The 21,834-nt window shown below is 40.0% G+C and overlaps 5 protein-coding genes and 1 non-coding gene across 7 annotated transcripts; 4 read left to right on the top strand and 2 right to left on the bottom strand.

Annotated features, from left to right (window-relative positions):
* The first annotated feature begins 1,865 nt into the window (after nucleotides 1-1,865).
* glb1l (galactosidase, beta 1-like) lies at nucleotides 1,866-7,954 on the top strand. Its single transcript, XM_071467149.1, has 16 exons — nucleotides 1,866-2,156; nucleotides 2,502-2,671; nucleotides 2,778-2,928; nucleotides 3,740-3,800; nucleotides 3,884-3,978; nucleotides 4,069-4,249; nucleotides 4,339-4,397; nucleotides 4,498-4,619; nucleotides 5,228-5,268; nucleotides 5,366-5,484; nucleotides 5,591-5,665; nucleotides 5,759-5,848; nucleotides 5,971-6,084; nucleotides 6,275-6,406; nucleotides 7,004-7,231; nucleotides 7,354-7,954. Exons 1-16 carry the CDS (start codon nucleotides 2,091-2,093, stop codon nucleotides 7,567-7,569), a joined length of 1,920 nt encoding a protein of 639 aa, XP_071323250.1. The 5' UTR covers nucleotides 1,866-2,090; the 3' UTR covers nucleotides 7,570-7,954.
* ankzf1 (ankyrin repeat and zinc finger peptidyl tRNA hydrolase 1) lies at nucleotides 7,867-12,621 on the bottom strand. 2 transcript variants are annotated; one of them, XM_071466950.1, is made up of 16 exons: nucleotides 12,493-12,621; nucleotides 11,997-12,134; nucleotides 11,788-11,918; nucleotides 11,601-11,703; nucleotides 11,300-11,511; nucleotides 11,084-11,193; nucleotides 10,795-10,948; nucleotides 10,064-10,286; nucleotides 9,878-9,976; nucleotides 9,627-9,797; nucleotides 9,390-9,515; nucleotides 9,012-9,294; nucleotides 8,805-8,916; nucleotides 8,554-8,721; nucleotides 8,396-8,466; nucleotides 7,867-8,267 (listed from the first exon to the last, which is right to left on the bottom strand). In XM_071466950.1, exons 2-16 carry the CDS (start codon nucleotides 12,103-12,105, stop codon nucleotides 8,141-8,143), a joined length of 2,199 nt encoding a protein of 732 aa, XP_071323051.1. In that variant the 5' UTR covers nucleotides 12,106-12,134; nucleotides 12,493-12,621; the 3' UTR covers nucleotides 7,867-8,140. The 2 variants fall into 2 exon arrangements, with proteins under 2 accessions (XP_071323051.1, XP_071323139.1); XM_071467038.1 differs by having other exon boundaries at nucleotides 11,788-11,906.
* Nucleotides 12,622-12,776: 155 nt separating this feature from the next.
* Nucleotides 12,777-15,341, bottom strand: LOC139612585 (uncharacterized protein F23F12.8-like). Its single transcript, XM_071468312.1, has 5 exons — nucleotides 15,113-15,341; nucleotides 14,789-14,889; nucleotides 13,716-13,853; nucleotides 13,517-13,638; nucleotides 12,777-13,430 (listed from the first exon to the last, which is right to left on the bottom strand). Exons 1-5 carry the CDS (start codon nucleotides 15,212-15,214, stop codon nucleotides 13,369-13,371), a joined length of 525 nt encoding a protein of 174 aa, XP_071324413.1. The 5' UTR covers nucleotides 15,215-15,341; the 3' UTR covers nucleotides 12,777-13,368.
* trnak-uuu (transfer RNA lysine (anticodon UUU)) lies at nucleotides 15,291-15,363 on the top strand. Its single transcript has one exon. It is a non-coding gene; the product is annotated as a tRNA-Lys (tRNA).
* A 34-nt stretch (nucleotides 15,364-15,397) lies between these two features.
* On the top strand, nucleotides 15,398-18,006 carry hce2l2 (high choriolytic enzyme 2-like 2). Its single transcript, XM_071467767.1, has 9 exons — nucleotides 15,398-15,891; nucleotides 15,982-16,024; nucleotides 16,111-16,173; nucleotides 16,288-16,443; nucleotides 16,579-16,696; nucleotides 16,901-17,079; nucleotides 17,301-17,382; nucleotides 17,473-17,597; nucleotides 17,730-18,006. The coding sequence occupies exons 1-9, from the start codon at nucleotides 15,832-15,834 to the stop codon at nucleotides 17,747-17,749; spliced, it is 846 nt and encodes a 281-aa protein (XP_071323868.1). The 5' UTR covers nucleotides 15,398-15,831; the 3' UTR covers nucleotides 17,750-18,006.
* Nucleotides 18,007-18,831: 825 nt separating this feature from the next.
* On the top strand, nucleotides 18,832-21,603 carry hce2l1 (high choriolytic enzyme 2-like 1). The gene is made up of 9 exons (XM_071468088.1): nucleotides 18,832-18,964; nucleotides 19,060-19,111; nucleotides 19,223-19,282; nucleotides 19,381-19,533; nucleotides 19,646-19,763; nucleotides 19,882-20,060; nucleotides 20,183-20,264; nucleotides 20,359-20,483; nucleotides 20,571-21,603. The coding sequence occupies exons 1-9, from the start codon at nucleotides 18,893-18,895 to the stop codon at nucleotides 20,582-20,584; spliced, it is 855 nt and encodes a 284-aa protein (XP_071324189.1). The 5' UTR covers nucleotides 18,832-18,892; the 3' UTR covers nucleotides 20,585-21,603.
* The last annotated feature ends 231 nt before the right edge of the window (nucleotides 21,604-21,834 follow it).

The following is a 21,834-nucleotide window of genomic DNA, read 5'->3' as shown; positions in this document are numbered from 1 at the left end:
GGGAGTCAAGCAGAGAGTTAAGGTGTTTATATTAGTCTAAGTCACTTCCTTTAGGCTTCCACTCCTGCTACAGAGCCTCAGTAAGTGGTGTTGTCCTCAGTGCATTAGTCACTGGGATTTTTTGTGGTTTGAACATCAGTTTTCCACTAGCTCAGGGGCTTCAAAGATGGGATACTGACAAGCTCTCCTCAGGCACTATCACGCTCATAACCAAATTACAAGCTCATGTATGTCGTTCTCCCTCTCGTTCCCAGGACAATTAACTGCGTCTGACTGTGGGCTAATGAGCCACAGAACCCAAGCATTTGTCCTATCTGCAGTTGGAATCAGTTTCCATTAGCAATTGTGACCCCCCCCCCCCCCCTCAAACCCCACCACCACTTCCACTCCTCTTAAAATGGAGACTGATGAATAAAGAGGCTGGGCAGGAAATGAAATTACTGTATAGACAATCACTACTACAGAGGGAGTGGAACTGGAAAAAAGAGCAAAAGCATCTGTAAAAGTGTGTGTGTGTGTGTGTGTGGTAGCACACACACACAATGACAGACCAGCAGGCAGATGCAGGCATTATTAACCCAAATTGCCAGGATTAAGGGCTTTGTGTTTACATGTCAGACAGAGATAAACTTTTGTTTCCATTATACACTACAACATCATCCACTTCACTCCCACTCTCTGTGGCCATAATGATGTGCAGGTGAGAGGCAAAAGAGTCCCAGGAGTGGTTTTGATTTTCTTTGAGTCAACACACTTGGACGCAAATCACTGCCTCAGTTATAGTGACAAGGCTCTTTTTCCCTGCAATTACACGCAATTAACCAGATGCATAACAGACCTTCATGACTCCTTGAATCAATAAGAGGGGGAGCAAAATTATTAGTAAGGAACTGTGCTCATCCAGACTCGAATGTGCAAATGCTTTTCTGAAACAGTTTAAGTACGTAAGGATCGGTGCGAATTCATTCTGAGCATATGGAGGTAAATTGCACTTTAAAATATAACATAACCATTTTAAAGATAAAACTTCCATGTTGTATATAGATTAAAATTTTGGTCGGCCCATGATTTGAATTGATTATTTAATTTTCTAAATCGTCCAATGAAAGTCTGACATTGTCTCATCTTACCCAGGACCTCCTGTGCAGTTTGGTTCTCTTAAAGTATTGAAGTGCCATCTAGTGTCCTTTATAAGAACGTGAAGTTCTAACTCACGTTAAATTCATCACAAAATAAGGTGTCTGCTTCGGGGGCCTGGTATTAAAAGTCCACATTTATCTAAAAAAAAAACCTAGTTGTAAATCTTTGAATAAAAATGTGAGCTTTATTGTTTAATGGTTGACAAGTAATCATTATTCAAGCAACGTGAAAAGATACACAGACACAGAGCTGCGTCCTGCAGCTGTAATAAAGCAAACCATTCCTGAACTGGCTGCTTTGTTATCTTTCCATGCCAAACACAATGGGAATTGCTCTCAGCCTACATAATGCATGGTATGACAGCATGGTGTGAAAGCATTATATCCTATGGTTGTATTCTACTTTCTTTACCCAGTACAGCCATATACTTTTATTTAATTCCATACACATTTTCTCCAGCAGATATTTCTTTATTCTTCATTGTCTTCTAAATTTACGTCTTCAGATTTGTTATAATTAATCACATGAAGTGGCCATTATAAAGAATCAGAAACTACAGAGGGCTGGATTTGCTATAAAAAAAAAAATTGGGTTTCGAATTTGTTATAATATAACACCTGAAGCGGCCATGAAAATATAAGAAACTGCAGAGGGCTGTATTTGCTAGTAAAAGTGGGGTTTTGAATAAGTATAAAAACCATGTAAAGCTCATATGAACAGCAGGAGTGAGTTGAGTTGAACCCGGCGGAGTTTAGGACCCCGCAGATGTCAAATGAGAATCACATGATGGCGCTTTGGAGCCTGATGTTGTTTTTTTTTTTTTTTTTTTTTTTAACTTCACCAGTGAACAGACATGCGGGGAGGAAGACAACGAAACTGCTCCAGATATGAAGCTGTAATTGTACAGTAATGAATTAGTTGTAGGTGGAGTCGTCAGGAAGGCAGCGGACATGGTTGCTGCTGTCTCGCTCTTCGTCGCAGTGAACCTTGCCTGTTTATCTGTCAGTGGGAACCTGGTAAGACGGAAACAAAAAGTTGACTCATTTAAAAATAGAAAAGTCACGTTATCGCTCATTGGTCTGTAGTTCCGGGAGGGTTTTCTATCACTTACAATAGGCGCAATTTTCTTTTGCATCTTGGCTTTATGATTGGGAAAATCCTGCAGAATTGAAGGAGATGCTAATATAGTTTGACCTGCTGACAGAGGTATGACAAGAGGCAGACACTACATCTGTCCACACTGCTGCCAAAAACTCAACCATAATAATGGAAATTATATCTCACTCAAAAAATACAGTGTGGACCACCAGTTTTGAAATCCACTCTTTGCCTCAGAGCAGTCCCCACTCTGTCTCTTGCAGGTCTCTGGAGAAAGATCTTTTTCCATAGACTACAAAAACAGCTGTTTCCTCAAGGATGGGAAGCCTTTTCAGTACATTTCAGGCAGCATCCACTACTCCAGAATCCCACGGTTCTACTGGAAGGACCGGCTTGTGAAGATGTACATGACTGGTCTCAATGCTATTCAAGTGTGAGCTGAACACATACGCACATACAGTGTATACAGGTGTTTTGTCAGATGTCCTTTCTTTGTCTTTCTGTAATGGTTTGATTACATTCACTTTGCCTCCACACAGATATGTGCCCTGGAACTTCCATGAAACAGTACAGGGGGTCCACAACTTCACAGGGGACAGAGATTTGGAGCATTTCTTGGATCTGGCCAATCAGACAGGTCTCCTGGTCATCCTGCGTCCAGGACCATACATCTGTGCAGAATGGGAAATGGTGTTAAAGTTTGACTTTTCTTTATGTCATTGTATGAAGTCTGCTTAGTAACAATGTTCCTAATTAAGACAAACAGCAATTCAGACATGCGGTTTTTGGCACTTATTTTCAGAAATGTAGTCCACAACATCACAGCCTAAAATAAAAGAAAGGATTTACCAAGAAATAATACAGCATCTTAAACTAAACATTACTATGTGGCATTACAGAAAATTGAAATGAAACACAAACTATTACAAAAAGATTTTTTAAATGAGTTGTACAGATCTTCTACATTCAGAGATTCCATCAAGACAAACAAAAGATTAGGTTAAAGTGGAGATTTACAATCAAATGAAGCTGTAATGTTGCTATTGCACTGTATGCTCTGTGGTTTTTAGTGCCCAAATAATCCTCATAAAATGTTTAACATTTTATTCAAAGTTTCTTAATTGTAAAATATATGTGTTATTCTTCTTACAACATGTACAGTACACTTAATCAGAGTCAGTACACCAGGCAGCTCTTATTATAATGTCAGTGGGTTTTGTATTGAAAGTGTATTTCATGTACTTGAAAAGGGAAATGGATGGATCTAATTGAGCGTTGTAATTTACCATTTGTGCAGACTGTTTAGTGAGAGGAGTCTGGGACTGATGATATGATAACGTACTTTGGCTATTAGTCACTTTACCAAGAAATCAGGAACATGATCTCCAACTGCTTCCTGTCAGTGTTCTTTTGTTGATGATGTGCATTTGATAACATGCACCACTTTCAGCAAACGTATTTCTTGTCGTTCTAAAACACATCATTTGTGAATTCTTCCCAGGGTGGATTGCCAGCGTGGCTGCTTCAGAAACCAAACATCATACTTCGCTCTGCGGACACAGGTATAACATGCACCTGTGTGTCTTTGTCTTTTTTCATTTTTTTGATCGTAATATTCCACATTGATTTGTTTTGTTCTCTCCAGATTATGTGCAGGCAGTCAGCAACTGGCTTGCTGTTCTCCTCCCCAAATTAAAGCCTTGGCTCTATATCAATGGGGGGAACATCATTAGTGTCCAGGTGAAGTAGTGAGTGGGTGCCTATCTAAAGTCTTTTTTTATAGTTAGTATGTTATTCTTGGTTTGAATTAATCATCTCCCTTTACTGCAGGTGGAGAATGAATATGGAAGCTACTATGCTTGTGACTACAACTACATGCGTCATCTGCGGACTCTGTTCCGTTTCTTCCTCGGTGAAGACACGGTTCTGTTCACCACTGACGGTAACACAGACAAGGAAATGACGTGCGGGACTCTGGAGGGTTTATATGCAACGATAGACTTTGGCACAGGTGTGTTAAGGAGATAGCAGCACTACTTTACTTAAATGAAGTTATTCATACAGACATTTGCAATTTCTTCCATTTCTCCCCTTATTCAGACACCAACATAACTGAAGCTTTCGGGCGGCAGAGACGGTTTGAACCTCGAGGCCCCCTGGTCAGTTACATGTGAATTCTTGTTAATTATTTACATACAGTAACTGCTGACTCGTCTGACTAAGCATAGGATGGAAAAAATGTTTTAAATGGTGTTGCAGGTGAACTCAGAGTTCTACACTGGCTGGTTGGACCACTGGGGAGATCAGCATGCCGTGGTTGATGCTCAGAAGGTCAGCAGAGTGCTAGGAGAAATGCTAACCATGGGGGCCAACGTCAACATGTATGTCTCCCTGAACTCTTAATCCTTCCAAGGTTTCTTCTACTCTGTACAAATTTGGTTGAAGGATACAGCTGCTGTTGTCCTATATTTTTCTTATTGTCAACAGATGCTATGAAAAGATCAAAATGCATTATTCCTCCTTTATGACTTTCCAGCTTCCCAAGTCCATTAATTCTGTCTGAAGATTTAACTCTAAAACTTATAGCAAACCTTTCTCTAATAGGAGGAGATAATACATTAAATAGGGACTATTTTCAGCTAATAATACTCATTGCTGTGCCATAAATACTCACTTGCTCAAAATAAACTGCAGTGCCTGTGGTCATCATAATAAACTAACCTGGTTCATGAAAGGCTCTTAAATAGTTTTTGGACAACATGGGAGGTCTATGGCACAGAGGAATAAGCTACAACAGGCTGAGGCTGCACTAGTGCGATCAGTTTAATGCTGGTTGTGGTCTTTTAATGAGATTTGTTGACAATAAGAAAAATATCACCCAGCCTCATCCTTGAAGAGGCATCAGTCACCAACTTGAGCTCCCAAGAGGTGAGCGTCACCTGACTTTTAGACGAACAGTAGATTTCAGTCTGCCCCTCTCTCCTCACAGGTACATGTTTGAGGGAGGCACCAACTTTGGCTACTGGAATGGTGAAGCCCTTTCTTTTCATATCATCTCAGTGTTGGAGATAAAAGCTCAGCTTGTGGTGCAGTTACCTCTTTGTAACCCTGCACTTCTCTCTTAAAGGTGCTGATCACGACACCAGGTTCCGCTCAGTAGTGACTAGTTATGATTATGACGCCCCGCTGTCTGAGGCAGGAGACCCCACAGAGAAGCTGTGGGCCATCAGAGACGTCATTAAGCAGGTACCACTGATTGAACTGCCACCCAGCTAGGTTGTTGTCCTGATTACACTAGTACGCACTGTATGTCTGAGATACACTTAATTAATTAATTGCTATTTGCCTACAGTTTAGAGATATTCCTTCTGGACCCATGCCACCAGCGACTCCCAAGTTTGCCTATGGCTTTGTGACCCTGAGAAAGGTGATACTGTGTTCTCCCAAGAAATGTTTTTTAACTGTTTAAGAGCACAAGTGGCTGTGTTTGATGATGATAATAATGTGAAAACTTTTACAGGTTGGTAACATCAGTGGTTTGTTGAACACCCTTTCACCTCTGGGGCCAGTCAAATCGCAGTATCCTCTGACATTTGAAGAGATGAAACAGGTATGGTGTCTCTGAAGGCAACAACAGGGGAGGGACTAGTGTTGCAGTGGCAGTAAAACTCTTGAAACGTGGAGAACTTCTAGACTGTTGTGTCTGCAACCTGTCATGTCTATTGTGTTCAGTACTATGGATACATGCTGTATCGGACCACGCTGCCCCGGGACCTCTCAGAGCCCACGCCACTTATCTCTCCACTGAATGGGGTTCATGACCGTGCATATGTGTCCGTCAATGGGGTAATCCTTTACAATGAACTTTTGTTGTACAACCAATCAGATTTTCAGGTCATATAGGAGGGAAAACATCACAGGTTGACTCCAGGCATACTTGTTCATGTAATACCATGCTGTAAAATTTCTTCAATTCTTACTCAGTAATTTTGAATTTTTTATTGTCATGATAAAGCATGTGTGTTCATATGAACAGGTTTTCCAGGGCCGGTTGGAAAGAGACACAATGCTGGTGATGAACGTCACTGGACAGCAGGGGGACACTATGGACATCCTTGTTGAGAACATGGGCAGGGTTAACTTTGGCAGCAAGATCAATGACTACAAGGCAAGTCCAATCCCATAGAGTGTGTCCACACACAATCACTTCTTTAATGCATGTGTTGAGATTGTCTTTGGTTCCCCACTGTGGATCCGCAGACCCTGATGCTATATGTGTAAAGAAAATAACAACTAATGCAGCAATCTTTTTTTTCTAAAAATATTTTTTCTTTTGTTCTGACCTATGAAAACCCAGTCAATTACATAAACTACCAAAAGGCATTGTTATTACACCAAATGATAAAATAGTTATTGTTTCATTCATATATTAAATGGGTTATATGTAAACTATAATTTCTGTTGGTCAAAACATCATCCGCAAAGATGTTATGAATATTATCCTCGATAACAGAAATCCAGATACCACTGACCTGTACAATAATTTCTCCAATAGACAAACTCTTCATATCTGTACAAATAGGAAGTAAAGATTGATACAGCCATATTTAACGTAGAGTAAGTTCCACACACGCTCCTGTTAGACGCGATGGAAAATACACATGCATGAAAGAAAACTAATTTCCAATTATTTGTTAGTTACTGTGAGTAAAACCTACTTACACAGACTACAAAAGCTCGCTGGTAAACAGTATGTGTGCTGCAGGGCCTCTTGAGTAATCTGATCCTGGGTAAAGATGTGCTGACTGACTGGAAGATCTACCCTCTGGACATTGATGGAGCCATCACTGGTGGATGGCCTCACTCAGACAGTCAGAGGTCCTTCCCTGCCCCTACGAAAGAACCTTCAGCAGAACCGACCTTCTACATGGGGACTTTACAGCCCAACGGCTTGGCATGGGACACCTTTCTCAAGCTCAATGAATGGACGAAGGTAATATGGATTTTTTGGCACCGACACACTTAATTCCAGTGTGGGTTTATATCAGGGATAAAATAACTGTATCCTTTCTAATGTTAACATCATTCTTTTTTTCTTTTTTTTTTTAATATCAGGGTCAGGTTTGGATTAATGGTGTGAATCTGGGGAGATACTGGCCAGCCAGGGGCCCTCAACAGACCCTTTATATCCCAGGAACCATGCTGAGCACCACCCTCCCCAACAATATCACAGTGCTGGAGCTGGAGGGAGCACCAGTGCACTTACGAGCTGTCTTTATGGACCGGCCTCAGCTCAATGTTGCTACTCAGCAGTCTAACAGAGATTTGTAGCACAGTATTTTCTCACTCTCGCCACTCTGTAAAAGAAATCATGAGATGGTTTGACAGAGGCAAAGCAGAAGTACTCCTCTGAACAATTCACCTGATGGGAGGAAACCGCTCAGAGGGGCAATGCTTTGCTCTGCGTCATTTCTGTCGGATCATTATTCCTGAATCAGTTTAGATTTCACATGTAGCCGATTCTCTATCAGTTGCAATGCAGTGAAAACTGCTTTAGCCTTTGACACAACAGCTTCATGGTCAAACAGTGATCCAGTGATGAATGGAAAAAATTTACAGTGATCCATAAACAGTAATGCTCTTTTAATGCATTTGCTTTTTTAATTTTTTTCATAACTGCTGTAAGATGATGTAAATAAATTATACATTTATTTAATTATGTTTTCATATAGTATGCATCCAGTTGTCTATGATCATCTGCCATAATAAAATCATGTGTGTTTAGAGTTGAAAATGAAACTAGCAAATTGGCAAGAGTTACTAGAGTCTTAACAGGGCTGCACAAATTCACTTGGACTTTTCATGAGGTAGCTTCCTTCCAACTGAAAATGTCCACACGGTGTTAGGTCTTGCCTGGAAGAGCATTTACTTTTCGATGTGCTTGGACACAGCGAGGGGTGCAGAACGAATACTCCAGGTAGTGAAATGGGATCTTCCCAAGCAGAGATTCCCCACAAAACCAGCACCTCCTGGTGACAAAGACAAACCAAAACAAACGTTTTTTAGTAACAAACCATTAGCTGTACTGCTTAAAGTAAACTCCTAATTAACATTATGACAATGCTCAGTGAGCTCAGTAGCTGTAGTGGGGTCTTACTTGGCGTTGGAAAGGCTGATTCCTGTTGCAGCTACCTGCTCCGCTAACCTTTTCTCTGCTGCCAGAGCTCTCTGTGATGAACAAGCAAACAGTGAACATTTCCAAATATGTTAAAAACATTAATTGCATATCAGTGATAAAAATGCAAATGAACTCACCTTTTCACGATCAGTCAGAGATGCAAACCTCTTCTTTTCCTCTGCCTCCAACTCTTGTTTCCTCTTTTCTTCCTTCTGCTCTTTTTCTCGTTGTTTCTTTAAAGCCTTTTGAGCCTTTTTCTTCTCTGTCTTTTTGGATTCAATCTCTGCTGTGAGTGGCCCTGGTACCTTGAGTTGACCATGTGTAAACCGTAAGTGCTCTGCTTGTATTTAATGGGACACGTGCTAGAAGTTAAATCGTCAACTCTTACCTGTGCCTTGTTGTAGTCGTATTTGTCAGGATTCTCACCCATGTATTTACGAAAGACATTCCTTGTGTCTTTGTCAGGGGCCACAATATACGGGGTCTGCCCTTTGTTATCCCTGTAAAGGAATATTGCAGAAATAATTGGATTGGCTGCAAATCATCACACTGAAATTTTACTTTTATTTAAGTTGCCTAAACTATTTTTTCACACCTGCAGGCTGGGTCTGCTCCCACATCAAGGAGCAGCCTGACTACTGCCTTTTGTGCAGCTGCTGATGCAACATGCAGCAAAGTGAACGCTGATGAGTCTATGGGCTTATTAAGGAGAGTGAGAGGACTTGGTCCATCAGAGGGTTTTCTCTCCAACTGCTCTCCACCCTCAGCCTTTTCTCCAGGTAACTCCAGGAGTCTACTTAGCGTGTCGACATCCCCGACCTTGCAGGCTGTAAAGAGCGCATCCCTCAGGTCGTAGTCCCATGACTCATTGACAGTTTCTGTGAGGACACGCACAAAGCTGAACACTGAGCTCTGAGAGTGAGAAACAGGTGCAATATAATGAGCAACGAACAACAAAGAGGCTCATACTTACCTTCCAGTTGTTTCTTAACCTGTGCTTTCCTCTTCCTCTTGTTCTTTGACTGTGTCACTTGAGGAGTGTCCTCTGCTTGTGTAGGCATCTCCTCATCTTGATTATCTGCTTCTGTGTTACTCAGTTCTGTCACAGATGGTTTAAAGTGTGATAAACCTTGCAGAACAGCTGTGTGATTGATAAGCATTCCCTGGACTCCTGTAATGCAGCTCAAGCCACCTGTGTGTGTGGACCTACCCTCATTTTGCATTTTGGCCTCCTCCTTCTTTCTCCTCCTTCTTCTCTTGTGCCTAGAAGGATATATTTCACTCTCCCTGAGGTCCAGGGTTCCTAATGTCAGCTCAACCATCTCCAGCTGGATGTCTCCATCTTCTTTATCTGAGCTATCATGGTTTTCTTCTGCTGATGCTGAAGATGATAAAGGAGGTGTACTGTAGAGTTCATTAGAGTGTTAATCAACAGTGTTCATTTGAACTTTTTAAACTTACCTTGTCCTTGATCAGTGTTTTTTGATGCTACTGGCTTTACATTTTTTTTCCATGCCTTCTTAGATGGACTTAAGACTGCAGACATGTCTGTGTCTCTCCCTGCATTAAGACATTTTTGATTATACCCTGACTGTATGACAATGAACAGAAAAGATATTATTACCCCAAGCATGTTATTAAGCTTACCGTAAACATGAATGGTGGAAAGCACCTCGTGCACTCTCTGTGCCTCTCGAAACGTTGCCCTGCGTGTGGGAAAGGGAAGTGTACGGATCCTGGGATCTTTTTTGTCGAGGGGAGCTGCCCGACCACCAAAAAAGATGGTCTTGTTATAGTTCGGGGCTCGTACAAATATTGCAGAGGCCTCCTTCAAGTATTCAGCCCACGTTGCCAGAAGATCCTGAACGTCCTGCAGAAGGTCACAGAAGTGTTTGTGTATGAAAGACACTGCACATGAAAAACTTAACACCTAAGCTTATGACTAAGATGCATTGAGAAGAAAAAGCTGGAAGAATTCACCCGAGCTTGTAAAGTTAGAATTGTATTTATGATCATGAGCAGTATGTGTTTAAAATGACAATAGTTGCCATTCATTTTTTTTAAAAAAAGTTGTCTCCTTACAAATGCAATTGCTCACTCAAGTTTTCCTTTTGGAATAAACAACCCTTACACAGCCCAAATGTTTTTGTGATTCAGCAGCCAACAGACTGTGGGTGCACCAGCACTCTCTCACAAAAGTAAGAGGCTCTTAACAGGTACTAAAGAAAAATGAATGCAGTTCAGCAGAAGGTCTTTATCAGGGTTATGCAGATAACTTCAAACTTATTTTGTTGGCATTTGCTAAATAAAATATAACAAATCATAGCTACCACTGATAGAGCAAAATGATGGTGCAGTTAAATGGACTGTAATCTTACCTTGACCAGTGCTGCCTCATTGTGTCGCCTCAGAGCAGCTCCTGCAGACTTCGGTGTGTGACTGCGGTTCTGAGAGTCTCTGAGTCCCTGAGCAGTGCCTCGCTTTGCTCGCACTGTGTATCGGTGGAAAGTCTTGTGCTGAAGGACTTCTTTTCTGTTCCCACAAATACATTGTGTTGGGCAGATGATTATAAACCACCGTTACTCCTATGTTTCTTGCCATAACATGTAATCGAAAGGGCTGATAACAAACAAGCAAAAAAGCTAACATGAAAAACTGCCCACTAACCCTTGGAAAACAGCACCGGCAAAGTGGCCTCCACCTGTCATGAGAATGATCCACACAGTCTTCTTACTTAAGGCCATTAGAGAAGCTTCTGCATCCTGCTGGACACCTGACTGACATATCACAGGAACAGAACATGGAATTTGCATTAAAATGAAAAGCCTGTTAACAAACACGCCGCATACTGCACTTCATTGTACTGTGCCTGCTGAGCCTCACCTTCCCCTTCAGAATACAGCGGTAGACTGACAGGTACTGTCCTGCTGAGTTCTGGAAAACCACCTTGCTGGAGAGCCGGCCAGTTATTAAACCGGTTTCAACTGAGCTCTCATTATCCGTGCCAGTGATGTTGCTGCTTGTTCCCCCACCATCACTATCTGAGTTTTCTCCCTCCGACTCAGACTCCGAGCCCGAGATACTTGACAAGTCTCCTGTAAAGTGATAACTGCAAATCAATTAGCTGTTACACTTTTTTTCCCCGTTAAACCCCACGCTAGATGTAGGACTGTGGTTTCCTCACCAGCTCCAGTCTTCCTCTCAAACTCCTCCACTGTGACTGGTGGCAATCCTGCCAGTTTTTGTCTCAAGTTGAAGCGATGCCAGTCAAGCTTGTAGTGCTCCATCTGAAATGTAGAGGAAAGTCATGAGCAGTCTTTGTCACATCAACAGATCTTTCCTAAGCGGACAGAGCAGCGTCCCAAGATCACCTGTTCCTCTCGATTAACAAAGGGACATCTGCAGGCTGAGCAGACCATCTTGTCTGACACATCTCTAGCCAGGCCACACTCCAATGGTTTGTCATCCTCTGGGCATCTATCTTCCAACCCTGTGTCGAGAGCTAGGTTTCAGACAGACAGAAAATCAAAGCTACTGTCTTATTTACAGACACAAATCTACAGCTACAGTTCATACATACCGTGTGGGGCAGGCTGCTTCAGGACAGGGTTCACCTCCCTCAGTCCAATCAAAGCCTCGTCATTTTGGGACAAATCAAAGATGGAGCGGTAGTCGCCACAAGACGTCATTGTGACTGTGTTTTCTTTTACCTCATGACCTTTTCGGACATTAGAGACAGAGAAACCCGATGTTAAGTTTGATGTTATCCAAAAAAAAAACACATTTCGTTCAGGGGGAAAAAAACATCCACAATAATTAACTCGTCTGTTGTTGACAAGTGAGGCTACTCATGACAAGATTACAGTCGTGAGCTGGCAACAACATACAGCCCAGTTTCACACCATTATAAAACCTAATGTTATCTTGGCTCCTCTGAACGACACGTGTAGCAATGACTAGCACTGACTGTCTTCTTTGTTAAAGGGCTGAGCTGTTTTCTCTCTTCTCTAACTGGTCCTTACGTGTATCACAGATGATATAAGTTAGAATAAACTAACTTCAAAATAGAAACGTACCATTAAAAGATGTCTCAAACGCTGCGGTAACGCTGTTGTCCTGCTGCTTCCTCCTGACATACTACGGAAGCCTCAAAGTGTCAACAACGTCTCAGCGAGGCGTTCACTTACCAAAAGGTTGCTATACTAGCAAACTAGCCCGTACAGCAACCTTTGTTATGTAAATAAATTATATATAATAAATAATATAACATATATAATATGTTTTATTATACTTCACAGGGGAATACTGGCCACTTCCCAGTAGAGCTTTACGCCATTGCTTTGGTTACTCAGTAATATGGAGCAACAAATGTCCCTGATACCATATGAGCAGTCACAACATTGACTGAATGATTAATAACTAAGAATTAATCATTTCTACTTATAATAAGAAATAGTGTACTTTTCCCTTTCATTTCAATCCGTTGATCCAATAAGTTAAATATAATTTATCTCCCAATTCCTTTTACTGGATTTTAAATTTCCCACATTAATATTTCCTTGGTTTCCATTTTCTTTTATTATAGAGAGTGTGTTAAGTTTATACATATGTCCATTTATATTTATTTATACACAAGTACAAGCCTGTATGGTTTTATATATCAACCAATCCAATAGTAAAATTACACTGGGGGTGTCTGAAATGAACGGGGAGTTTTCCAATACATCACTGGCCAATTATTTGGCACCAGAGCACCAGAGCTATTAAGCACAATTACATCTGGTATACTATCAAGTCAAACACTTTATTAGGTTAAAGACAGTATATATATAAAATCAGTTATAATAATTAAATGCAACAAGAATATATAAAGTCAATTATAAATAATGAATGTAACACGATATTGAAACAAATGTACCAGTAATTTACAAATCAAACTTTAAATATTTGATTCACTTGGGTTTGCTTTGATTTTGCTTTGACTTTCTGGTTGGTGCGTGGATCAAAGCCTCGGCTGTTGGCAAAGAAAGACAAAGCATATTACAAACTTCATCAAATACAAGTTTATCGCGATGTAGACATCCCCCATGCTTCCCTTACCAGCCATATTACGAGCCTTGGCCTCTGCCAGACGTTGTTTCACGTCCAAAATTTCAGCAGCGAGGCTTTTCGCCTTATTTTTGAAATGCTCACTCCTTTCCTGTAAATCGGTCTTTCGGTTTCTGAAACATAATGAATGTTCACTGCAGATTTGGGCATTTATATCTTCTTTCTCTGTGCACACAGAACAGTACAATACCTGTCGTCAGAGGCTTGACCATTCAGTTGTTCAGAAAGACGCCTTTCTTCTTGCAGCACATGACCCAGCTGCTGTAACACATCAACAACTCTGCTGTTCTCCATCATCAGCTCCATCCTCCGCTCAGTTTCCCTGGTGCTGCAAGTGAGAGCTCAGATCAGATCAACTTTGTCATGTGTATGAAAAAATAACACAAAAGTTCACACCATCACAAAAACCAAAAAAGTATTGAGTCGCCATGATAAGACACCATCTAACAGCTTGAGGATATCTCTTCAGTCCCTGAACACAGCAGAACTCATTTGACTCATTACTAAATGTACAAAAATCAACACGCTTCAATATCACACTGTTACATATGTGCATGTTTTTGGTTTTGAAGAACTAATTGTTTGGCCAAACGTCACTCAGGTTGTTCATGTAAAAAGAATGTGATTTGAGATTCCTTTCTTTGAAGGGCGAGTCCAATTTGAAAGACAGCTGTGTCTTTCCATTTGAAACTGCTCCCTTGTTTGTAAGCATATTGTCAGCGACAGGGGCACTCAAGCTGGCGACTCATACTTAAAAATCACACTCAAATCACAGATTAATCAACTTTAAGTTTGCCTTGTAACTCATCTTGACCTTTGACTTATTGGACTTAAGAGTCTGAACATTTCTGCCAAAGCAGTTTTGATGTACAACCTCCTCTACTGCTGTTTGTGGCAGCCTTAAACAAATCTCACTATTCTTGTTCGCATTGCTCCTTAATTTTGTAGTGATTCCTTGTACTTGTAATCTACTATTTAATTTGGTGCTGTTTAATTAAAAAAGTGCTAAGCTGATACTGTTCAGTGACCAAGATAAAAATTAAAGTGATTTTTTTTTTTATGCTGAAAAATGACTAAGACAAAGTATGAATGAAACTAACATTTGTAATTTCTAACCTTTCAACAAACTTTTACTACCAACCACCAGCGTTAAATCCCATCTGCATTAACACAGATTGAGACAAACCTGTATAACCAGTCCACATGTACTCTAAACTCAAATTCCACTTTACTGAAGTTATCCAAACTGCGTAAAGATGGTACCACTGGACTTTCTCTTCCTCGACACGGAGCCTTTGCTGTTTGACATCCTCCAGTTTGACGCGGTTTTCGTGGATAGCCTGCTGCCGCTCTTCGATTTGCTCCTGTAATGTAAGAGAGGAATTACAGTGTTGACATTTGCGTAACGTAGTTTGCTTTGCTGTCAAAATATTTACACTCACTCTAATGTTGGTGAGCTGTAAGAGCAGTTTCTTTAGTTTGTTCCGTGATGATAATTTGTGCCTTTAGTATTAACGCGCTTAGCTGCAGCCTGGCAAATTCACCAAGCTAGCTAGTCAAGGTCAGCTAATGTTAACATCAACGTACCGTAAAATCTTCATGTTGTACTGGAAATGTAAAATCAGAAAAAGCGTTCATGATGTCTTGTTTTTCGAAAATGCTTTTGAGGGATTTGTTGACCTGCCTCATCAAGCGTTGACTTTATACTGGAGTCTGGTTTCGGTTTCCGCTCTTTATCAGGAGCACTTCCGGAGACTTGTGCAGAGCCCGGATAGCTCAGTCGGTAGAGCATCAGACTTTTAATCTGAGGGTCCAGGGTTCAAGTCCCTGTTCGGGCGATAGTGTTTTCCTCTTTTCAGAACATATTGACAATATCTTATTGTTGTTCCCAGATGACTTTTGCGACGCAGCAACTTATTTAAGCAGCTAAACTCTGCGTGTCAACTGCTGCTAAGCTTAGCTCCAACAGAAACAAAACAGTACTCCTGATAGCCTACATGTATAATACATGCAAAGCCTAAAATTGCCTGAAATCTGTGCCAAACATTAAACCATTTAATTTAAAGCTAAGCATTGAAGTGGAGCTGTTATTACACACAGTGAGACCTCACATTATCTTACTGTCAGAGTTGTTGTTTATGAAAGAATCTAACTAATTTCGGCATTAAACTCACTCACAAACAAATAACAATAACCCTGTAATTTACATGAGATAATCATGGGTATTATCTCAGTACCTATACCTATAAAGGTAGGTGTTACTGCTGGTAAAATGGCAACACTGAAGACAATTCCGACCAGCAAAGATGGACCGGATTATCCTCTTGTGCATGGTTTCCACCTGTCTCCCAGCTGTCCACTCTCAGGTAAATAAGAAAATTGTGATTTTTTTTTTTTAACAATTTCAACAAGAGCTTGCAACAGAATCACAAATAACTTTGTCTTTTTTCTTGCAGAAATTTTTGTTCAGCCCAAAATGGGGACCCATTGGCTATAAAGGTAAATGCAATTTGGATTTGATCAAATGTTAATCTAAATGTGACTGCAGTAAAAGCGCACACTGACTAATAACTCCTCTTTTTAAGAGCGTGAAGAGCATGGTGATAGGACAGCAATGGATGAAATCATTAGAACTAATGAGATCCAAGGTAAGTTACAAACAATTTACTTGAATTCTTTTGCAGATTACAAGTCATGCTGTAACAAATGAACTCCTGTTGTTCAGTCTAGACTGATTTAATTTCACCTGATATCCGCCTCAGCTTCCCGAATCATCGACGGCACTACCAGTCTCAGAGAGGGAGACATTGCTGTTTCTGCTGGAAGGCGCTCCAAAGTCTGCTTTGCACGGAGCTGCCTCTGGTCTAAGTCAGTGGATGGACATGTCTACATTGCATACAGGCTTTCACCTGAATACTGTATGTTATTTTAGAGTTTTTATTCAAATAACTGCAATACATTAAAGTCTAATAATTTCTTAGATTCACCAACATGGTTTTCAGTGATTTATAAATTGTTTCTGCTCTCTCCATTATGTCTAAACCAATGAACAGCTGAAATAGAGTCAAAGCTGATAAAGAAAGGGATGGAGAACATAGAGAAAGGTACCTGTGTGCGGTTTGTTCCTCGGACTCACCAGCGAGACTTCATCGACATCCAGCAAAAGTCTGGGTGAGAACCTTTGCCTGGAAAGTTTGATTCCATAATGTGGCTTTTAAAAATGTTTCTTGTTTAGCTAAATGTTTTTGTGTGTGGAGGAGATATGAAATTTAGAGTTGAGCAGCAGCAGTTATTATAAATAGAAGTAGAGTTACTCAAAGAAGTGAATTTTTCTGATCATATGCTCTGTGTCTGGGTGTATGTGTGTTAAATCAGGTGTTGGTCCTACCTTGGTGCGCGTGGTGGAAGACAGTCCTTATCTCTCCAGAGCCCCGACTGCCTCCAAGTTGGAGTGATTTCCCATGAATTCATGCACGCTCTGGGCTTTGTGCATGAGCAGTCTCGCTTTGACCGGGACAACTATGTCACCATCATGTGGCCAAACATTTGGAGGGGTAATTTCAAAGGGGCGGGAAGGGGGGAGGCATTGGGCAATGAGATCGCCACAAATGGTAAATTAAGGAATATTTACCATATATACCAATTTTCAAAATAAAGGTGTAAAATGCTTTACATTGTATGGCAGAACATTAACAAAAAAATACAATTATTAATCATTATTATTATTATTTTTCACAATTATTAGGTATAAAAACTATTTTTCAATTTACAACAGATCGTTTGAGGAATTTTGAGAAATTCAAGACTGACAGTCTGGACCTGCCGTATGACTATGGCTCAATCATGCACTTTGGGATGTAAGTAATTTACTTACTTACTTTCATTTAGATCAATGTGTAAGCTTGCGGTATAATTTCTATATTGTAATGTACTATATATATGTTTAGGTATGCCTACTCTCAGGATGGGGAGCCAACCATCATTCCTAAGAACAGCAAGAACATAAAGCTGGGCCAGACAGCCACGCTCAGCCACATTGACAAGCTGAAAATCAACAAACTCTATAATTGCGGTTGGTACCAAACGTCCTAAACTAACTTCCTAAATTGTTTTAGAACAAGTAAATGTAATGCAAAATGGGCAAATAATACTAGTGATGTCCCTTATTGTCAAATGTTTCATTATTTTCTGTCTCTCTCTACAGGTGACAACGATGATAACTAACCAAACTGAATTGAGCTCAAACAACCGTGTACTGGAAGCTAATATAATAAATTGATATTAAATCATTAAAACAATTTCAATAAAGATTGATTCAAGCTTTCTATCAGCATTTCCTCTGTGTGCATGCAATTGTGTGACTTTAAACAAGATGCACTGCTTACATTTAGAAGGCTGAGAGAGTTATAGTAAAGTGGTGTGTGATAGGATTTGCCATGGGTTTGTCTGAAGTAGTCATCCAAGTGTCACTATCTACCCTATATATACAGCATAAGTCATTTCATACATCAGAGATGACTTGAATGTGAAAAAAATGCATTCCTATTGACAAGCACACTTAACACTACAGTAAAATAAAGTATTTGAAGAATGAAAACATGGGTCCTGTGATCATATAAAAAAAGAGAAATAAAGGAGAAATAGATGAAGACCAGATGATGACTAAAGAAGCCCCTCATTTGATTTAATGAGGAATCCGTTTGGGATATGATAGGATTTTTAAGGATCAATAAATGAAACAATATGCCCTTAACTCAGATACAGAAATGTTATGGATTTATGTTCTTGCAGTAACCACGGAGGCATTAATTGCTACCACATTCAATTCTTCCCTGAGTTATTGCCCTTCAAATTGTCCCCTTGATAAAAATAGAAATAATATTTGAAGAAGGAGAAGGTTTTGTTTTTATATATTTACCTATATGACAAAATGATTGCTGTCAAAACAGTTATCAACCAACTTTATCACAAAATCACTGGTTGCCAGTTCAGTCAGACACAAATTGCTGGTCTGTTGGACTGGGTGGACAGTTATTCTCCTGATACCAACTGCTGAGTTGTAGCAGCAAAACACCTTTAAGTGTTTCATTTCTGAAAGTGCTGAATCTTAACATGCAATAAGTACAGGGCACAAGTGAAGGTCAGCAACGGGACCACCTGTTACAGCTCAGCAGCGGACTTGAGTAAATTACATAGACATGGATGATGAGGGGTCTTAATCATGATTCATCACAGATCATGTGCCCAATCAGTACAGAGCACAGGAGGGGAAGTGGGTATATAGATTCAGTGGAGGTGAGGAGTTCATTTAGTTCTTGCATTGGAAGACTGCAGACTGAAACTCGTATACAAACCTGAAACACAACAATGCATTCTACCATGATCCTCCTGGGTATCTTCCTTGGCTTGTTAACCCAGGCGTACACGCTACCTGTTAAGGTCAGTACCAAGAGAAAATGTTTTGGATCAGACCCCCTTTTAGTCTTGTCGTGCTTTTCAGCCAAATTATGTTTACATGTACCTTTGTATTACAGAATTCTACAGGAGTGCATGAGGGGAAAGTCAGGTTAAAAAGGAAATACTCAGGTGGGAGCTTTGAAAAAAGCTACTTTTACATCATGCATGTAAATAATATGCAGCATTTGATGACGGAAAATAGAGAAAGACCATTAAAACTTTCCTTGTTTTTGCATTTAGATGAAATTACAGACCGTGATCAAATGAATGTAATGGATCAAATCCTGGAGGTCAATAGCAGTAAGTAAACTGTAAATTATATACAATTGTGCTGATTTAAGTTTTTCAGTATATCATGGACTCAACACTATGTTTTTTGTTTGTTTCTTTTTAATAAGGATTGCGAGCCCCTCGAGGGCTGACATTGAGAGAGGGAGACATTGCCAGCTCATACGTACGGAGTGCGATAACCTGTCCTGGCAATGCCTGTCTGTGGCCTAAATCCGTTGATGGATTTGTTTATGTTCCATACATCCTTTCCCCACTATATGGTATGAATCTGCATATTTAAAGAGGTGACACAAAGTCATATGCGATTTGAATCCTTCTGCAAATTTTTCTTGTTTTTAAATTTTTTTTAAATTTTTTTTTTTTTTATGGTAGACGACATGGACAGAATCACCATAGAAACTGGGATGCAAGAAATTTCCGCTGGAACATGCATTAAATTTGTTCCACGCACTCATGAGATCAGTTTCCTTGATGTTCAACCAAGATATGGGTGAGTATGACTGCGACGAATGGCTTTTACATGTGAAAGCTGTCTTGATATTTACATATAATTCTTGGCTGGTGATTTCACTTTGCACTGACATGTGATTTTACCTCCGTACCCCTAGCTGCTGGTCATTTCTGGGTCAGACTGGGGGAAGCCAAACCTTGTCACTGCAGACTCCTGGATGCATGTGGTCGGGAGTGGCAGCCCATGAGTTAATGCATGCTCTGGGCTTTGTACACGAGCAGTCACGCTCAGACCGAGACCACTATGTTACAATTGTATGGAAAAACATCATGCCAGGTTAGGATGAGTTATATCACCTCCCAACATTATGTTACTGCCTTCAGAAAGCCTGTACTTTTTTTACTACCCTGTTTTTCACCAGATGAGTATAATGTCCTTTATTTTTTGTGTTTTCACAGACCATATTCATAACTTCAGGAAACAGACGACAAACAATCTCAACAGCCCATATGACTACAACTCTGTCATGCATTATGGAAGGTTAGCTGCTCTTTCAGGCAAAGCAAGATAATTAGAGGTCTTTCATGTTTTGCTGGGGCATTACTACCATATACTTTATTTATCTTTGATACAGATATGCCTTCTCTGAAGATGGTGGACCAACAATAATCCCCAAACCAGATCCCTACATTCCCATTGGCCAGCGAGATGGACCTAGTGCTCTGGATCTCCATAAAATAAATGTCCTTTATAACTGTGGTAGGTGAACTTACACATATTTGCTAAAAAAAATGTTTCTTCCATTAAAAATGATTGATTTTCTTTTTCTTTACACCCCCTTCATAGGTGCCAATGAGTAACTGGATCCAGTGTGACATTCTCTTATTCTGTCATATCCTGTTAAATCTGCTCTCAGGTCATGTCAGATGGTTCATTTTAAGTGCTAGTCTTTGACAGATGATGTGGAAAAAATAGATTTTTAGCACTTTAATTTACCCATATTAATATTTTGAATTATGATCATAAATTCTAGTCTGAGGTCAATTTACTAATCTGCCATAAAACTGTCATACAATGAAATAAAGTGACCAGTGAAAGCTGCAGTTCTCTAAAAGAATGAAAATCAGCACTGTGATAATGCCAGACTGAAAATGACCAGTTAATTCATGCCTGCTGCTGCCAATTAAATCGCTGCATCCAATCTCTGATTGTTCTATTTTCTAATTCCTTCTTTGCTTCTGCTCACTTTAAATAAAGAAAATGCAACAGTAAGAGTTATTGTCTGTTTTACATGCTATTTGAACACATCTTGCAGTGATAGGTTACAAAAGGGAGGTTTTGCATTGTGGTCCATGTGGAACAAATACAGGTTTACAGAATTTCAGTCTGAAGTTCCTGTTTAGTCCTATCTGAAAATGGCAGCTGCTTTCATGTGCATTTTCCCATGTATAATGATCAGGGTTTTATTTAAGCAAAAAGTTATTTTCCACCTACATTTTGTCCACTGGATTAAATTAGGTTTTAAACCAGTTAATCATGTAAAAACAAAACAAAACAAAGTTTTTTGCGCCACTCTTTTTAGTGCTTCCCTGTACCACTTCCACCATACAATCCAGTCAGTGACACTTACTGTAGCTCATGAGTAAGCAACTCTGGATAGCAGTCATTTTCTGCACTTCACTGCCTAAATACTACTGAGGAATGAAAGGCAGAGGTGAGGAATAAACAGCAGGACCAGACAGCTCTGTGGTATGGTGTTAATGGGACGCGTTTCTCTAGTTGACAACGTGTGAAAAATCTTTATCTGGCTGTGAAATTATGAGACAGTGACCCATAGAAGGCATGCATCTTTTAAGATATAATTATTTGTTATCATCATATCATTAATTCATTTTTGAAAAAATGTGTAGAAAATCAGCTAAATGACGTGGTTTCTTCTTATCTTGATGAGTGGGTTTGACAAAATTGGTGTTACAGAGACAAATCAAATATGCAGTTGTATTCATAAAGACCACTTGTGCATTGAGTCAATAATTGTTTTTTGGTGGCTTAATAAGCTTTGAATTGTAAAATTATGTAGTTAATGTTTTCATTAAGAGGACAATGTGCT

This window comes from Trachinotus anak, unplaced genomic scaffold (assembly GCF_046630095.1).
Source record: "Trachinotus anak isolate AG129_WGS33_773 ecotype Australia unplaced genomic scaffold, CSIRO_AGI_Tana_v1 ptg000001l, whole genome shotgun sequence".
Lineage (NCBI taxonomy): Eukaryota > Metazoa > Chordata > Actinopteri > Carangiformes > Carangidae > Trachinotus > Trachinotus anak.
Note: the sequence above shows the minus strand (reverse complement) of the source record. Positions and strands in the feature narration are given on the sequence as shown.

Coding starts and splice junctions, on each gene's coding strand:
- ankzf1 (XM_071466950.1), bottom strand. CDS start 12,105: ATGACGTCTTGTGGCGACTACCGCTCCATCTTTGATTTGTCCCAAAAT. Junction 11,704..11,787: donor TTGTTAATCGAGAGGAACAG/GTGATCTTGGGA, acceptor TCTACATTTCAG/ATGGAGCACTACAAGCTTGA. Junction 8,917..9,011: donor GGAGCAGACCCAGCCTGCAG/GTGTGAAAAAAT, acceptor ATTCCTTTACAG/GGATAACAAAGGGCAGACCC.
- glb1l (XM_071467149.1), top strand. CDS start 2,091: ATGGTTGCTGCTGTCTCGCTCTTCGTCGCAGTGAACCTTGCCTGTTTA. Junction 4,620..5,227: donor ATGGGGGCCAACGTCAACAT/GTATGTCTCCCT, acceptor CTCTCCTCACAG/GTACATGTTTGAGGGAGGCA. Junction 5,485..5,590: donor TCAGAGACGTCATTAAGCAG/GTACCACTGATT, acceptor ATTTGCCTACAG/TTTAGAGATATTCCTTCTGG.
- hce2l1 (XM_071468088.1), top strand. CDS start 18,893: ATGCATTCTACCATGATCCTCCTGGGTATCTTCCTTGGCTTGTTAACC. Junction 18,965..19,059: donor CGTACACGCTACCTGTTAAG/GTCAGTACCAAG, acceptor TTTGTATTACAG/AATTCTACAGGAGTGCATGA. Junction 19,283..19,380: donor AATCCTGGAGGTCAATAGCA/GTAAGTAAACTG, acceptor CTTTTTAATAAG/GATTGCGAGCCCCTCGAGGG.
- hce2l2 (XM_071467767.1), top strand. CDS start 15,832: ATGGACCGGATTATCCTCTTGTGCATGGTTTCCACCTGTCTCCCAGCT. Junction 15,892..15,981: donor TCCCAGCTGTCCACTCTCAG/GTAAATAAGAAA, acceptor TTTTTCTTGCAG/AAATTTTTGTTCAGCCCAAA. Junction 17,080..17,300: donor GTGGCCAAACATTTGGAGGG/GTAATTTCAAAG, acceptor AATTTACAACAG/ATCGTTTGAGGAATTTTGAG.
- LOC139612585 (XM_071468312.1), bottom strand. CDS start 15,214: ATGAGGCAGGTCAACAAATCCCTCAAAAGCATTTTCGAAAAACAAGAC. Junction 14,890..15,112: donor TACAACATGAAGATTTTACG/GTACGTTGATGT, acceptor CTTACATTACAG/GAGCAAATCGAAGAGCGGCA. Junction 13,639..13,715: donor GGTCAAGCCTCTGACGACAG/GTATTGTACTGT, acceptor ATTATGTTTCAG/AAACCGAAAGACCGATTTAC.